Genomic DNA, 15,118 nt, shown 5'->3' with positions numbered 1-15,118 from the left:
CTCTGCCTTGTGTGTACTTGCTGTGTACCCCATGGGGCTGCTGAGCCCAGTTAGGTGATTACACTCTTTCAAGTGAAACTGACAGGGAGCACTGGTGGGCTATGCTGCCCCTCCATCTCCACGGTTTTGTCCGCTTATCCCAGTGTAAGGCTAGCCCTTCAGAGGCACATCTAGCTTGGATTCAGTGTAGGTGAATGCATCTCATCTGTAGGCTGTTCAGGAAAATGAGGTCACTTTTAGACGTTCAAGGGTGTCTGTGCAGAGGTGTCAGGACCTCATGACCAGCGGCTGATGCATCAGACCTGTGCCCTCGAGTCACTGAAGTCCCTTGCATTCGTGTGACAATCTTTGACCTAAGGCCTGCATGGATCTGTGCTGTGCCAATGCAGGGCAGGCAACGTTTTTTTTTTTTTTTTTTATGAAGGAAAGTATTTAATTGGGCTAGCTTACAGTTCAAAGGGTTAGTCTATTATTGTCACATTGGGAAACATGGCAGCTCCAAATGGCAATGATTTTTAGTATAAAGATTTCTTAAGTAACTCTTTAGTTCCTTACACATTGGTGGGCAACTGACCAGAGAACCTCAGCTTGCAACCACCAGCACTCAAATGCTTCCCATGACCATGCCCAACCCCCAATCCTGAGGTATGACGGGATGAACATATGATCGACCACACCCCATGTGGCTGGCATGGCATCTGGGCATGTCTCAGAACAGAGGCCCTGAAGACCTGGAGGGGAGCATGGAGCCATGTGCTGCCTCTGTAGGTCAAGGCAGGGTGCCTGCTGCCCCTAGAAGCCCTATCCCCAGGGATCAGGCTGGCAGGGGGAGGGGCTGTGCCTCAAAGTCCAACACCTTAATGGGGATCCCTCAAGATGAAATGGCATCAAGGTCAACAAAGGACTATTTTCAGTCACTACTGAGGTACAGTACAGTGTGTGTGTGTGTGTGTGTGTGTGTGTGTGTGTGTGTTGTGTGTGTGAATATGCACTTGTCACAGCATGTATGTGGAGGTCAGATGACAACTTGCAAGAGTCAGTTCTCTCTTACATTGTGACTCCCCAGGTCTCCAGGTTTGGCATCAAGCCGCATTCTCCACTGCTCCAACCTACCACCTCCCTTTGAAACCACTGTCAGTCACTTCCTGTTTGCAGCCCATCTTGTGAGATCCACTCTGTCCTTTATTCTTTGTGTGGTTCCATGCGGTAATGACTACCTGCATGTCTGGGCTTTATGAAGACAGGATGTGATCTGAAGGGCAATCAGTGTGAGTCTAGTGTCCACGTCCCAGGCAGCTGAACACATCCTGCTGGGGATGGGGAGTGTCAGGGTGTGAGCTATGAATCTGGAGGTGTCCCAGAATACAAGGATGGCAGCACTTCCTTTTGAGAGCCTGCCATATTGAAATCTGTGTATTGGCAGAGCACCACAGGGGAGTGGCCTGGGTGACAATATCAAGAAAGAGTCAGCGTGCTTGTGTGGTGAGGAGACACTAGGAGAGGCCTCAGTACTGAGTTTTGAACCTTCTCCATACAGATGCATCCTTTTCTCTGAACATGCTCATTGGCAAAGTCATCTGAGAGGAATGTATGAATCTCACTCTCTCAGAGCTTTGAAAACTGTTCCTTTGGATCATCTTTGGGGTATGGCTTTCCAGAGGCTGGTTCCAAATGTACCAGGCACGCATCCATGTTCACAGGTATGTGTAGGTGTGTATTTATTACATTGTATGTGATGGAAGTGTCTTGGGAGATGGGGGAGATTTTTAAAATGAAGTGAACCAATATTTTATGATCAATTTGACTTCCTTCAATGAAGTCTTTGGGGGAAGGCAGTCTCTTCTTCTAGATAATACTTTGGGAATGCTATTTGTGTGTCTTTGTGTGCACATGTGCATGTGTGTGTGTGTGTGTGTGTGTGTAGTCGGGCACATTAGTGTGACTAGCTTCATCTTTCTCCTTGCCTGAGGCAGCCTTCTTTCGTTTGCTACCTTGGTGCACACACCAGGCTAGCTGGTCCTCAAGATTATTTATATATTTATTTATTTATTTATTTATTTATTTATTTATTTATATGAGTGGGTCCCGGTGTGTGTGCATGTGCACGGGGAAGCTGGAGCTCAGCCTTGGGTGTCGTTTCTCAGGAGCTGTCCATCTTATTTTTGAGACAGGGTCTTTTACAAGAACCTGGGTATGGAGATGATAGCTAATTTTCACTGTCAACTTGACCACACCTAGAATCAACTAAATCCCAAGCTTCTGCGTGCACCTGTGAGAAGTTTTCTTAAGCAGATTATATGAAGCAAGAAGATCCACCCTAAATCTTGTCCATACCTTCTGGTGTCAACAAACATAAAAGGACACAGAAGAAGGGGACCTTGGTTTCTGTATGCTTGCCTTCACTCCCACTGGTAACTTCATCTATCCTGTTGCAGAGGCTGGTATTAAAGCCAACTTCTTCAGGACTCCAGCACCAGGTAGGGACTGCTGTGACATCCAGTCTTGTGGGCTTGACAGCTACTAGAGTGTCAGTCTTTCTGTCTGGAGCCAGCCATTGTTGGACCACAGCCTCTCAACCATCTAATAAACCCTCTCTCTCTCTCTATATATATATATATATGTATATGTATATGTATATGTATATGTATATGTATATGTATATGTATATGTATATGTATATATGTATATGCAGCTTTATATGCATATATATTAGTATATATACATACTTATATATATATCTTTTATCAGTCCTGTTGTTTTAGAGTGGTGGTTCTTAACCTGTGGGTCACAACCCCAAGAACCTTTTCACAAGGGTCTCAAATCAGACATCCTTCATATCAGATATTTACATAATGATTCATAACAGCAAAATTACAACTATGAGGTGGCAACAAAAGGAATTTTATGGTTAGGGACACCACAGCATGAGGAACTGTGTTAAAGGGTCATAGAGTCAGGAAGGTGGAGAACCACTGCTTCAGCGAATTCTGACTAATACATTGGGTCTGGATGAACTAGGCTAGGGAGTCTGGTCGGCCTGTCTCTGCCTCTTCAGTGCTGGGACTGAAGCCATGAGCCACCAAAGCTGGGCGTTTACATGGGTGCTAGGGATTCAAACTTCGTGCTTTGCTGCAAGCGTTTCACTGACCGAGCCATCTCCTCAGCCCCTTGATGTCCTTTTAACTTTTTTTTTCATGATTTCATTATGGCATATTCGTACATCTCCCTCATTGTACTTTGTCCGTGTCTGCCTAGGGATTTTATTGTGGTAACATTGTTTGTCGTTTTCTCTCATGAGCCTTTTATATGAATAACGACCTCACAGACGGAGAAAGTGACAAGGTGAGCCCAGCAGAGTTTGCAAAGGCACAGCCAGAGCAAGGGGTGGAGGTCTCAAGCCTGGGGTGACTGGCACAAGGGCACCTCGGGTGAATTGCACGGCAGGGGTGAGGGGTTTGCGAAGGTGTAGAGTGCTCTCATTAACAAGGCGCCGAGCAGGTTGAGTGATTTCACTGCAGATCAAACGCCAACTGTGACAAGAGACTCATTTTCATCTTTCTGAAAATTACACCAAAAGACGAGCTGGCGCTGTGATGGCACCACCGAAGCAAGAGTTCCCCGGGAGACTACTTCGAAAGGTGACACTCTGGAATATTTATCAACAGTATAGCCTCTTCATTTTTTTTTTTCCCTTTTTGCTAACCACGAGGAGAATTCTAAGTCCTCGCTCCTTAAAGTAGGGTCCCAAGATCCGCAGCCTCCACCTCCCCCGGGAGCTAGAGAGAAATGCAGACCCTCCCGCGGCTGCCTGGGTCATCTCACTTTGGACACAGCGTGTGAGCCTTGGCAGATCCAGTGTCTGCATGGTCAAGCTACCCCGGGGTCCCCTTACCTTGGGGAAAGCATCAGGCCACACTGAGCGGGATCCGTGATTTAGTAGCGCCTGGACCGTGCGCTGCGGCGCTGTCGGGGGCGCGCACGTGGCCGTCTGCAGCGCGCGCGCCAGCGGGGATGCGCCACCGTAGTCGAGCGCGCCCGCATCGGCGCCGTGCCGCAGCAGGAGCGTGCACAGGCTGGGGCGCGCGTGGCCGCAGGCCTTGTGCAGCGGGCTGCGCTCGTCCTCGTCGCGCGCGTCTGCCGCCGCGCCGCCGCGCAGAAGGAGCGCGCACAGGCGCAGGCAGCGCGCGTGCTCGTCAGGGCTCCGCGCCACCGCTCCGCACGCCGCGCTCAGGGCCGTCTCGCCCCGGCCGTTCCTCGCGTCCACTTGTGCGCCGCGGCCGAGGTAGAGTTGCGCGTGCTCATCCAGGGCACGCTGGGCCGCCACGTGCAGCGGTGTGTCTCGGCCGGGGCCACCCTCCAGCTGGACTGTTGCGCCGTGCTCCAGCAGCACCCGGGCGCACCTGCGGGGAGGCCAAATCGGTCACCAGCCTGCGGGACCAGCGGCGACCCGCTGTGCAACCGGCGGGTGAGCACCAGCCAAAGACAGAACTTTGGAGTTCCATGGCCAAGGCTACCCACTGCGGAGCGAACAGAGCTGAGACAAAACAATATTGTGACAAACCCAGGGTCCCGATCTACTTGTCACTAAATGAACAGGAGCATTTCATAAGCACTTAGACTTAGGATGAGAATGGCAATTGCGTGGTGGTATTTGGGAAGGTAATGTCCACATGAAGAGTGTTCAGTGCGCTGGTCACTCGGACTTTATCTGAGCTTGGTCAAATTTGGAGGTTAAGGCCTAGAAAGAATCCCTTCGATCAGGCTACCCCAATCTTTCCTGGAAAGGGCTGAAAAGGAAGGTACAAGGCAAGCCTTATATTGCCCCAGTTTGGGATTGGGGTGTGGCTTCTTCCTTGCCTCAAGGACACTGACTCTCTCTCAGACAGGCACCAGAATGTTTTTCATCAGAAGAGACAGGCAGAAGCACACTCATGCTGACATATGGGGCTATGTTTGTACCGATCCCTTCCTCCTTGAACAAACTGTACGCTTTGGCTGTGCCTCTTTCCAGTCAATCTCCCAAGGTTTCTGAGTTCCACAGGAGATCGTGGCTGCCCCACCCCCATCTTCTCCCAGGAAGATAGAGTCTGCTGCCTCTAGGCTCACCAACCGGATTCAAGACTGCCTCCAGACACCTAGCTTCTCACAGGAGAGCAGCTTCCTCAGCCGCTCTCCTGTCCCCGGGAGCACAACAGACTCACCACCTGGTGACTGTTGGACCATGTTGGATCTGGCAGCCCAGCCCCTGGCAGGAAACGTAGACTGCAGACCCAAGAGGGGGGAAATAGCCACAGACCCCCTTCCAGTGCTCCCAGCTTGTCTCCTGGGGCTCTGCTCCAGACCCTTGCCCTCTCTCTGGGTAGTCTTTATACACTCCAGCACACAGTCTGACTAGCGCTGTTTAACCCATCTGCATTCTTCTCAGCCCCAATGAGCCCTGAGGACTTGGTTCCTTGACTTTCTCCTTCCGGTTTGGCTTCTCTTTCTTGGGCAGTGCTGTGGTAACTGCCCTGTCCTCACTTTCCATTGTTTATGAGAGGATGGCCATCCCTATTGTTTGTCACCTGTTCCTCTCCACTTGGCTGCTCTGAACTCTGCTGTGGGTGGCAGGACCCTCCTGGGGGCATGGCTGTGTTCTCAAATGACCCACTCAGCTCATCACACTGCTCTGCATCTGCAGTCCTTCAACCTTCCCAACCTTCTGGCCTTTCCCCTTCATGGATACATCATTACCCACACCCAGGCACCTGACTAGTATCCTCTTTAGATATTCCAGCACGCTGACTGAATATCACAGCTCACAGACATCTGTTGGCCTCCACCCCTTTCTGTCCACTCGGTAGTTTACCTAAGATCCACCGGGAGTGTCTTTTCTTGCTGTCTCCAACAGGAGCACCTGTCCCTGTGGCTGCCAGGGCAGGAACATTTGTTCCCTCTCTTTCCCCTATGTCTGCCCCTTCCAGTCATCTTAGCATCCTCAGGGGAGGCTCTATTGCTGCCCTTCACTTGCTCTTTGCCTTTTCTCTATCCTCTTCCCTCCTTCCCTCTCTGTGACTGACTAGCCTGGCCGGTGACAGTCACTTGGGCACCCTCTTCTCATCATTCCCACTGTCACTGCGTTTTGTGAGACCCTCCTTTTTTCTAGAATGTTCAGGAGTCTCCAAATTTGTCAGCTTACCAAGTTTCATATAACCCAGAAAGAATCTCTGTGGTGTGGCGAGTTGGTAGATCCACGCCTGTTAGGGCCCCACCCTTTTCCCTGGGACATCAGTGTCATCTAGTCCAGCTCCATTGAGTCTCAATAGCTTCCCTTGCCAAGGCTCCTCCTGCTGCGTTTCAGTTCTCTATAGCCAAGGATATACCCTAGATCATCCCATAGTTTCTTGCCTGCGTGTGCCCTTTCCCCAGGGACTCACTGGCTTGGCCACCAACTTCCTTTCCTCTCCCTCGGGGAAGCCTTCCTCACACAAGGCTGAAGGGTTGTATCTCTGTATTGCCTGTTGCTTTGTGAGTGCACAATCCAGCAGGACACTCACCACAAAACCTGTATCACTGCATTTCCAAAGAATGCAGGCACCTCTTCTCTTAAAACTGTTGGTTCCCTGTGTGTAGAGTGTGTCTGACTGTCGTGTGCAGTGCTGCGCTAGCTCATTGTCTGTATTCCCTGAAAGCCTGTTGAGCACATGCCTCTCGCTAAGGACCACCTTTCAGCTCTCTCCTGCACTGCTGCTGTTCCCCCCTGTTATTTACTTAACTGGGGCTCTGATCCAGTTCATCCATCCAGGGGTTGGGGACTGACAGCCGCTGCCCTAAAGTGCAGTTCTATTTCTTCCTAGGGACTCTCAGGATTTTTAATTCTCCCTTTGTGTTTCTCTTGTCTCCACATCAGCAGTATCATGAGAAGTGGTCTGTCTTGGGTGAAAGATCTTTACAAACAACCACAGCGCGATGTGTGAAGCATCCTTCGGGAAGAAGGTACCCAGCCAAGAAAGGATGCAAATTTTACAATCAAGCGATTCTCTTTGTTTCCTGCCTGACTCACTAGGAGGAATTTTGAACAGTCCAGTGGGAGGTTAGAAATCAAGGGCTCTGTCTCATTTTGTCTCGGAGCCTCGCAAACATTATAAACATTTTCTTCTATTTTTTTTTCTTTTAAAGCAGCACAGCCTCCAAAGGAAGATGTTTACCTGGAAGATTCCTTGGCTTGATGGGCTAATGGCAGGTTGCTGTTTGCTATCTAGGGACAAGATGGGGACACTGGCCCTCAGTCTGGAGGGTTGCAAATGCCCAGACTTTCTGTTTTAATGAAGAGCTTTAATAGGCTAACCCTTGGCACTTTCTAATGCTGGGCAGTAGCTGAAGGTGCAGAATCACAAGCTGGAGAGAAAAGCCACAGGACAAATTGATGGGAACACGTCTCTCTCGGCCCAGGTCAGGCGGTCATTAAAAATGAAGGCGTGGTAGCCTAGGTAATGACACGCACAGATCTGTCCCATGGATGCATGGAGCCATCAGTTTACAAAACACATGGACAGTACTACCTTAAAAAGCCACCAGGAAAGAATATGTTCGAGGAGACCTTGGAACTGTATAGGGCAAAGTGGGGTTACCCAAGTTACACCCAGCACAGTAGGGCGCTGTGCTCATGAGAGGCTTTGATTTCTTCTCATTGACTTTATATTTTCAAAATTCTAAGACAGCTTGGTATAAGAACAACAGCCGACACCATTAACCACAAAACCAACGCCCACCAGCTCCAGCAACAGCTGGATCATAAGAATGACACTCTTTCCAAGCTCCCAGAACACTTTCAAAGTTTCCCTTGATGCCTCTGATAGAAGCAGGGATTTGGAAAGGCAAATATGACAGGCGGCGCTTGAGAGCAGTGGAGGAGACAAGAAGATTGTGAGGATGGTAGAGATGCAAACGAAGCCCTTTCTGTATTCTACCCAGGACTAAACAACTGAACATTTCCATGTCACAGCTGCTGTTGTGTTTTCCTTGGAAGCTATCCAGCTGGAGAGATGGCTCAGTGGTCAAGAGCACTGGCTGCTCTTCTGGAACACCTGAGTTCAACTGCATCCACATGGCAGCTCAAAACATCAGTAATTCCAGTTCCGGGGGGAATCTGATGCTCTCTTCTGTCCTCCTCAGGCACCAGAAACATCATACATAGACAAAACACCCACATACATAAAATAAAAAACAATAGAAAAATGTCCCCCATAGGCGCCTGTATTTGGACATCGGTCCTTGGTTGGTGGGGCTGTTTGAGGACATTGTGGGAGTTTTAGGAGGTGGATGGACACCTTGTTGGAGGAAGGATGACACTGGAGGTGGGCTCCAAGAGTTCATAGATTCACCCCACTTTCCCTCTATCACTTATATTTTGAGACAGGGTCTCGCTAAAGGGAGAGCTGATTCGTTGTCTGGGTTGGCTGGCCAGTGAGCTGTGGGGCTCGTCTCATCACGCAGGTAGATCCTCACACTGAGGTTCCAGGCATGTGCCATGACATCCAACTTCTATGTGGGTGATGGGGATCCTAACTTAGGTCCTGGTGCTTCTGGGGGGAAACATTTCACCCACTGATGCTTCTCCCCCGAACACTAAGATTTAAAAATAATTAACTGATGGACTCCATGGGTGGACTCCATACTGCTAGGGTGGCCGAGAACCTGAGACTTGATAGGCTATGGGGAAAACCAAATACTCTTATTGTTCTACTAAAGAAATATCGCAACAAATGACTCCTAATGACATTCTCTTCTAAGTAGATCAGTGCCTTGCTCAGCCATCACCAGAGAAGCTTCCTCCTGCAGCAGATGGGAACAAATACAGAGACCAGAGCTGGACAATGTGCGGAGAGCGAGAGGCCATGGAACACAGAATCCTGAATAGGATGTCTCTGTCGAGCCTCCCTCCTCAGGGCTCAGGGAGCTTTCCTGAAGTGGAGGCAGAACAATTGTTGGGATAGAAGACACCAAGGCCACAATGCCTTCTAGATACAACAGGACGGATGACCCGTGAACTCACAGACTATGGCAGTGTGCACAGAGACTGCACAGGTCCAAGCCAGATGGGGTCCCAGCACTGAGAACTGGACAGGAGCATCCATCCCTAGCCAAGAAGCTGTCTCACACTGATAACGGCTAGCAAAGGAAAAATTAGCTGTCTACAACAGAGCCTTACTGGACATCTAAGCTACACTTAAGGACAGGCTCCATGCTCAGCAGTAGGCGGCCAACTCAAAATGAGCTCAACAGTATTTGGGAGATGTTTTTCACCTTACTGGCCTTTTGCTTCTGTGTTATGGTTTCTGATTTTGTGTTTTTATGGGTTTTCTCTGTGGGCGTGTGTCTCTGCCTGTGTGTGTTTCTCGTGTTCTTTCTTTTCTTTCCTTTTTTTCTTTTCTGTTTGTTTTATTCTATTCTTGTTTGTTTGCCTAAAGAGAGAGAAAGAAGGCACGGATTTGGATGGGTTGGGAGGTGTGGAGAGGATCTGGGAGGAGATGGAGAGGGAAAATCATGATCAGAACATATTGTGTGATTAAAAAACTTATTTTCAATAGAAATTAATTGATTCATTAGTTCATTAAAAAACGCATGCTATGTTCTTTTGAGACATGCTGCAATGTGTTTCTTGCACAGGACATTGTAGGGCTTGCTGGGGAATGGGGAAGGATGGCCTGCCCTGTGGTCTCTGGCTGTTGAACAGGCACACAGCGTGATTCTCATTCAGTCCTCATCTGTCCTCCGAGGTGGACTCATTCTTCCTGAGGTGTGGTGCCCAGTCAGCTTCCAGGTATGAGCAGTGATCTAAAGCACAGGAACAGAGGGCATGAAGGTGCCTCTGGTCAGTGCAGGATGATTGAGTGTTGGTCAGTCACCATGGATACAGAGATTCCACAGTGCCTGACAAGCAATGGGACAACAGCAGCAGCAGCAGCAACAACAACAACAACAAAAAGCTACCAAGGCTAAATTCATGGTCAAAACATCACCCTTTGCTGGAGATAAGGGCAGACAGACATTGCTCTGGAGTACTTTGTCAGTAACACTGTTTATGGACAAGTCCTGCTGGATGCCACTTGAGTCCTTGGATGTTACTCCCATCCCACCATTTTGCACAATTGCTACAGAGCCTCTCCGGACATGCAGAAGGAACTTCAGGATAAGTACCATGTCCAGGAGGGTGGTGGCTCTTAGGAGCTGGTCAAATTGGATCATGGTTATTGCTGTTGCCCCTTCTTGAAATGTGTGCACATGGTAAAAACGGGGCTGCAGGCAGAGCCCTGGGGAAGAGCAGCAGAAGCTCACGCACTGCCTGGAAGCTGTGTGTGTACCAGCCTTCGGGGAGGTCCGGAGGACAGGAGAGGGAAATGTAGCACGTGTTAGAGAAAGGTTCCCGCCCACTGGCTGATTCCTGAGCCAGCTTGGCCTGAAGTACGGGAAGCCACACCCCTGAGCCAATAGAAGAGCAGTTTTAACTTATTTCTCTGGATCTTCTGCCCAGCATCGTCTCTGGAAACTTAACCACGCCACCCTGTTCATTTTCCTCCCTGTCTCCTCTGGAGCTGCACAGGGGTTCACAGTAGAGAAGGCTGAGGTCAGTGGACAGAGCCTTCAGCGTAGAGGGAGCAGCAAGAACCTGCGTGGCCTTTTGTCGTCTCATCGGCTGTCTTGGAGCAATGGCTACTGCTTCAGTTTTGTTTGTTTGTTTGTTTGTTTGTTTGTTTTTGTTCTGGTATTGGATGGTCACAGTAGGTGGTTTGGGGGCCAACTGTACCCTAGATTGCACACGGACCCCTGTGCCTTGGCAAATGGAGACATAATTGAGTGAAAAACAATTTCAAAAACCGACTCTGTTATCCATCAGGTAATATCTGATCTTCTAGAAACTTCTGTAGTGTCCCTTCTTCCAAAAAAAGATGAACGGCATTTCTCCCTCTTCCCCTGCCCTTCCCCTCCTCCTCTCCCTCTCTCTACCTCTCCCCCCTCTCTCTCCTGCTCCTCCCCTGATCCTAATACTCTGGACGAAGTGGAGAGTCAAAAGCAACAGAGTGAGAGGAGAGGAAAGCGGCAGGGGCGGAGAGAAGCAGATAATGAAACAAGATCGAAGACTTTTGAAGTAAGTCACACAGGGAAACATATAGGTGCAGTCTTAGGACCTTGACAAAAGAATCTACTTGAATAATCAGTTCCTGATGCCAAACACACTATCTCCAGCTCCAAGGACCACTCAGCCATTCCTGCACAGGCGGCTGCTGGTCTGATTTCTCCCACACTGTCTACTTTTGTCTTTCTGAGGATCTGTCATGGTTTTGCACCTGTCTTTGCACCCATGTTGCTTTGTGTACAAAGTAAATGGCTCTTGTTTTTACTATGGGCTTATAATCAGTTGCACAGGGGCCCACATTTTAAATACAGCCTTCTGTTAGTGTTCACAGGGGCTTGGGTGTCTCGACTTTCTGATTATTCTAAAGAGAACTACTGTGATCATTTGTGTATACATCTTCCTGGAGATATGTGTCCTCATTTTCCTTAGCTAGAGCCCTAGAAGTGGATAACGGGCAGTTCCATATTTAATGTTATAAGAAAATGGCAGTTTTCCAAAGAAACTGTAGCGTCTCACACAACAGCCAGGGTTTTGTTTGTTTTGAATTATAATCAGCATGAAATGGAGACTATTTCATTGCGTTTTAAGTTGCATTTCCTTGGCAACCAGTATGCTTTATGGAGCGTCTCCCAAGGCTTTGGTATAGAGGGACGAGCTTTGATTTGCTCTGGTTTCTAGGTAATAAGACACTACCCGGGAAGTCTGCAGCTTAGTTTTACCAACTTGACACAAACTAGAGAAAATGATCAGGGAAGGGAGAACCTTAACTGAGAAAATCCCTCCATCAGATTGACTTGTAAGCAAGCCTGTGCGGGCATTTTCTTGTTCAATGATTGATGTGGGAGGGCACAGCCCACTGTGGGTGAGGCCAATCTGGGTTAGTCCAGGCTTGTTCAGAAAGCAGGCAGAGAAAACTATGAGAGAAAGCCAATAAGCAGTGTTTCTCCTTGGTCTCTGCTTTAGTTCCTGTCTCCAGTTCCTGCCCTGACTTGCTTCAGCGATGGACTGAGTAAACCTATTCCTCGCAGGTTGTTTTCGGTCAGCATTTTATTGCAGCAACAGAAAGCGAACAAGCTGGGCATTGGTGGCCTGCACCTTAATCCCAGCACTCGGGAGACAGAGGCAGGTGAATCTTCTCTAAGTTCGAGCCAGCCTGATCTACAGAGTAAATTCTAGAACAACCAGGGTTACACAGAGAACCCTGGCCTCAAACAAAACAAAACAAAACAAAAACAAAAACAAAACAAAACCCCCAAAACAAACAAACAAAACCAAAAAAACCCCAAAACGAACCAATCAAATAAACAACAACAACCCCCTCAAAACAGAAACCAAAAAACCCAAACCCCCAAACTCAAACCAAAAACCAAAACCACCACCAACAAAAATCTAACAACTACAAAAAAAAAAACCACAACACAACAAACCAAACAAACAAAACCCAAGACAAACAAATACAGGGAGAAGCAAAAAACTGAGGACCTCTGCCTGTGGTGCCCTCAAGGAGCAGCTCAGGCTGAGCCTGTGGTGGAACAGGATGGGATACTGATGATGGAGACGAGTGGATTACTTTGGACACAGGCAGGATCTGGAGAGGTGATCTTTCAGGACTGCCTGCACGCCGCTTGTTTGCCTTTGGGTCCTGGCTCTGCCAGTGTCCTTGCCTGTCACCACGCTGGCACAGCGTTGACCCCCTCTGTGCTTCAGTTTCCTAATCTTTAGACTAAGGATGATCATGTCTTTCAGGGCCACGAGGGTGAGTACTTAGGCACGACAGAGATCTCCAAACAGCAAGTCACCAAGTGGGGCACCCTGAGCCCATTTTCTTGAATATTCCTAAGATGTCTTACATTTATCTTGACTGAGACTTTCTTCCTGTCTACTTGACGGGCACAGAGGTGGGCTGCTTACTGGATTCCGTACTGGTGCCCACAAACTGTGGGCGAGGCCTCTGCCGCTAGGTGGAGGCTGTTGGTGTTGGAATTAGGAGTCTGAACCTGAACCATTGTCCCTGTTGAAGCCCTGAGCAAAGCAGCTGCTTTTTTGTTATTAAGCTTTAGAGAAGGCAGGGCAGCTGCTTCTCCATATGTGTAGGTCCCACAGCAACAGCCTGAAACAATTATGGATTGCAAATATTTGAATAAAAATTATACCTGTCCCGCGCACGTGCAGAGCTTCTCTGTCCTGCGCATGTGCAGATTTTCCCTTCGCCATTGTCTCTAAACAATACATCACACTAATGATTTACGTAACACTTGCATTGCGTTAGACATTCTAAGAATCTAGAGGTGATTTACAATATCCTGGAGGATGTGTGTGGCTTCTATTAAAAGTTGAGGCCTTTCCATACATCCGACTTTATTTAGCATCTTCAGATTCTGCGTACCCATGGATACCCTGGCACTAACCCTGCATGGATACCAAGGGATGCCTGCATGCCATTTCCCTCTGCTCAGATAGTCCCACCTGCCGGGCTAGAACTGGAGCAGAATTGCCTAATGATTTCCTTCAATGATGTTTGCCCCCCACCTCAATTGGCTGCGTTCATGTGTCCAATTCTGACTTATGAACTATCCTCCACTTAGTACTGACACACCTGGAACAAAAAAGTGAGCCAGTGTGCTTCTTATTAATATATTTCACAGAGGAAGAACGTTCTCTTGCTTCAATCAAGGTGGGGCCAAGGACAAGAATCAGGCACTCTAGAAACCATTGATGGTTTTAATCGCTGAGAGTTTGAAAAAAAAAAGTGGATAAGGTCGGGGCAGGGGGTGGGAGACTCCAATAACAAATAGGACAATGCGGCATGCAGCCTGCAAGGTGGGAAACAGAGGAACTTTACTGAAACTTTTCTTTTTTGGAAAAAAAAAAGTCTCTTCAAACAGCCACTAGATTAAAGGTCTCAAGTTCCTTTTCGTGTGCTGAATCCCGAATTCTGCAGCTTGCTGCTCTGAAGGAAGCCAGATTTTTTTTTTCTTTTTAAATCTCAAGAACTCAGAGACTCAAAGGTTTTTAAGTCCTGTGCCCATGGAGAATTGCTGACCGACAGGGGACGGGGCAGAGCTAGGTCCCTCGGTATGAGGACTATTGTCAGAAGACCGAGGAAACCAAATGGCTCTGTATGTGGGTCATCGACCTTCTCGATACTGTGAGGTAAAAAAACATTAAGGATGACCTAAAATTGACTATGTATTAAAGATCCCAGAGAAAGTGGTTCTTTTTTGTCAAAGTGAAAATGTTTATACTCCTTGAAGCCAGACCTCCTCAGAGTCCTGCCTTTAGAAGGACTCTTTGGAGCAGACAAGCCTGGTTGCACCCTCAAGTCCCTTCTGACATCTATTAACTTTTTATCTTTTAAGGTAGTGGGCTATGTTATTGTAGAGGTGTTCAGTGGAATTGCCAGCGTTTTCAGTTTGATCTTTGACATCGGAGGGGTTCTAATTCATCTGTTTTCATAGTCCTGTCTGAAATTCTGCTTTATTTATTATTTAACTTAAACTGCCTTGCCCAGGCCCCGTGAAAAGGGTCTGAATGATACAAGACACCCAGATTAAATGGCCAAAAGGAAAGAATCACACAGAGAGAAATGGGAGAGAAAATAAAGGGAAGGAAGCAAGAGGAAGGTGGAGGGAGGTGTGGGTGGGGGAAGGGATCTTAACTAACACCATCAGGTCCTGAGTCATGTTCAGAGCTCTTAGAAAACTGTTCAGAGCTTTTAGAAAACAATGTCATACACCTTCGTGGTGCTTAAAACCACCCGGAGCCAGGAAGGTAGCTAGTTTCTGTCTAGGGCATAAGCTATGCAGTGCTACTGGTTGGCAGCAGAGCTCCACATCTTAAGATCTAAATGCAAACTGTTGGCTTATCATAAGGAACCCTGTCAGGGCTCATAGTAGTTTGTGCTCTGAGTAGGTCCTGCATTCTCAGTTCTTAGTAAAAGCAATAGTTATAGAATGAAGCATAAAAGAAACTTTTTAACAACTATTTCATATTCATAGGAGA

At 48.1% G+C, this 15,118-nt stretch overlaps 1 protein-coding gene and 2 long non-coding RNA genes across 6 annotated transcripts in view; 2 read left to right on the top strand and 1 right to left on the bottom strand.

The window, feature by feature from the left end:
* Positions 1-8,115, top strand: part of LOC114610722 — a 29,951-nt gene extending 21,836 nt beyond the window's left edge. For 2 of the 3 annotated variants that reach the window (XR_003709727.1, XR_003709726.1), the window contains 3 exons: positions 1,538-1,700; positions 2,172-2,477; positions 6,890-8,115. This is a non-coding gene — a long non-coding RNA (uncharacterized LOC114610722). The remainder of the gene's footprint in view (positions 1-1,537; positions 1,701-2,171; positions 2,478-6,889) is intronic. The other variant, XR_003709728.1, reaches the window with a different exon arrangement.
* Asb18 (ankyrin repeat and SOCS box containing 18) overlaps positions 1-15,118 on the bottom strand; it is a 62,089-nt gene that overhangs the window by 11,799 nt on the left and 35,172 nt on the right. For both annotated transcript variants that reach the window (XM_028755331.1, XM_028755332.1), the window contains one exon: positions 3,893-4,400. In XM_028755331.1, coding sequence (XP_028611164.1) covers positions 3,893-4,400 — 508 coding nt within the window. The remainder of the gene's footprint in view (positions 1-3,892; positions 4,401-15,118) is intronic.
* Positions 8,184-11,682, top strand: LOC114610723. Its single transcript, XR_003709729.1, has 2 exons — positions 8,184-8,475; positions 8,776-11,682. It is a non-coding gene; the product is annotated as an uncharacterized LOC114610723 (long non-coding RNA).

Source organism: Grammomys surdaster, unplaced genomic scaffold (assembly GCF_004785775.1).
Source record: "Grammomys surdaster isolate TR1022 unplaced genomic scaffold, NIH_TR_1.0 126059, whole genome shotgun sequence".
Classification (NCBI taxonomy): domain Eukaryota; kingdom Metazoa; phylum Chordata; class Mammalia; order Rodentia; family Muridae; genus Grammomys; species Grammomys surdaster.
Note: the sequence above shows the minus strand (reverse complement) of the source record. Positions and strands in the feature narration are given on the sequence as shown.